At 61.5% G+C, this 444-nt stretch overlaps 1 protein-coding gene across 1 annotated transcript in view; it reads left to right on the forward strand.

The window, feature by feature from the left end:
* Positions 1 to 444, forward strand: part of RNF157 (ring finger protein 157) — a gene marked incomplete at its 3' end in the record, with an annotated part of 12,469 nt that overhangs the window by 4,017 nt on the left and 8,008 nt on the right. The window contains exon 2 of the mRNA XM_010144682.1: positions 179 to 267. Within this exon, the coding sequence (XP_010142984.1) occupies positions 179 to 267 (89 nt within the window). The remainder of the gene's footprint in view (positions 1 to 178; positions 268 to 444) is intronic.

Genomic DNA, 444 nt, shown 5'->3' on the forward strand with positions numbered 1-444 from the left:
GGAGCCCCAGCCAAGTCCCAGTGGGAGCTGCAGGTGCTCAGCACCCATCCAGATGCACAGCCCACCCCAGGTCCCAGCATTGTATGGAGCGTCATGTTGGGGCTGGGTCACTGGGGGGTTCCGGCGACAAAGGTCTGCATGCGTGCGTCTGCCTTCACTGGTGTCTCTCTCGTCCTAGTTCCCTTATGCTGCTCCACCTCCTCAGGAACCTGTGAAGACCCTCAGGAGCTTAATCAACATCCGCAAGGACACCCTGCGCCTTGTCAAGTGAGTCCTGTGGCGGGGGGAACGGGGCCGGGGGTGGTGTCTCTCTCGTCCTAGTTCCCTTATGCTGCTCCACCTCCTCAGGAACCTGTGAAGACCCTCAGGAGCTTAATCAACATCCGCAAGGACACCCTGCGCCTTGTCAAGTGAGTCCTGTGGCGGGGGGAACGGGGCCGGGGG

The sequence above is a fragment of the Buceros rhinoceros genome, unplaced genomic scaffold (genome assembly GCF_000710305.1).
Source record: "Buceros rhinoceros silvestris isolate BGI_N320 unplaced genomic scaffold, ASM71030v1 scaffold27811, whole genome shotgun sequence".
Taxonomy (NCBI): Eukaryota; Metazoa; Chordata; class Aves; order Bucerotiformes; family Bucerotidae; genus Buceros; species Buceros rhinoceros.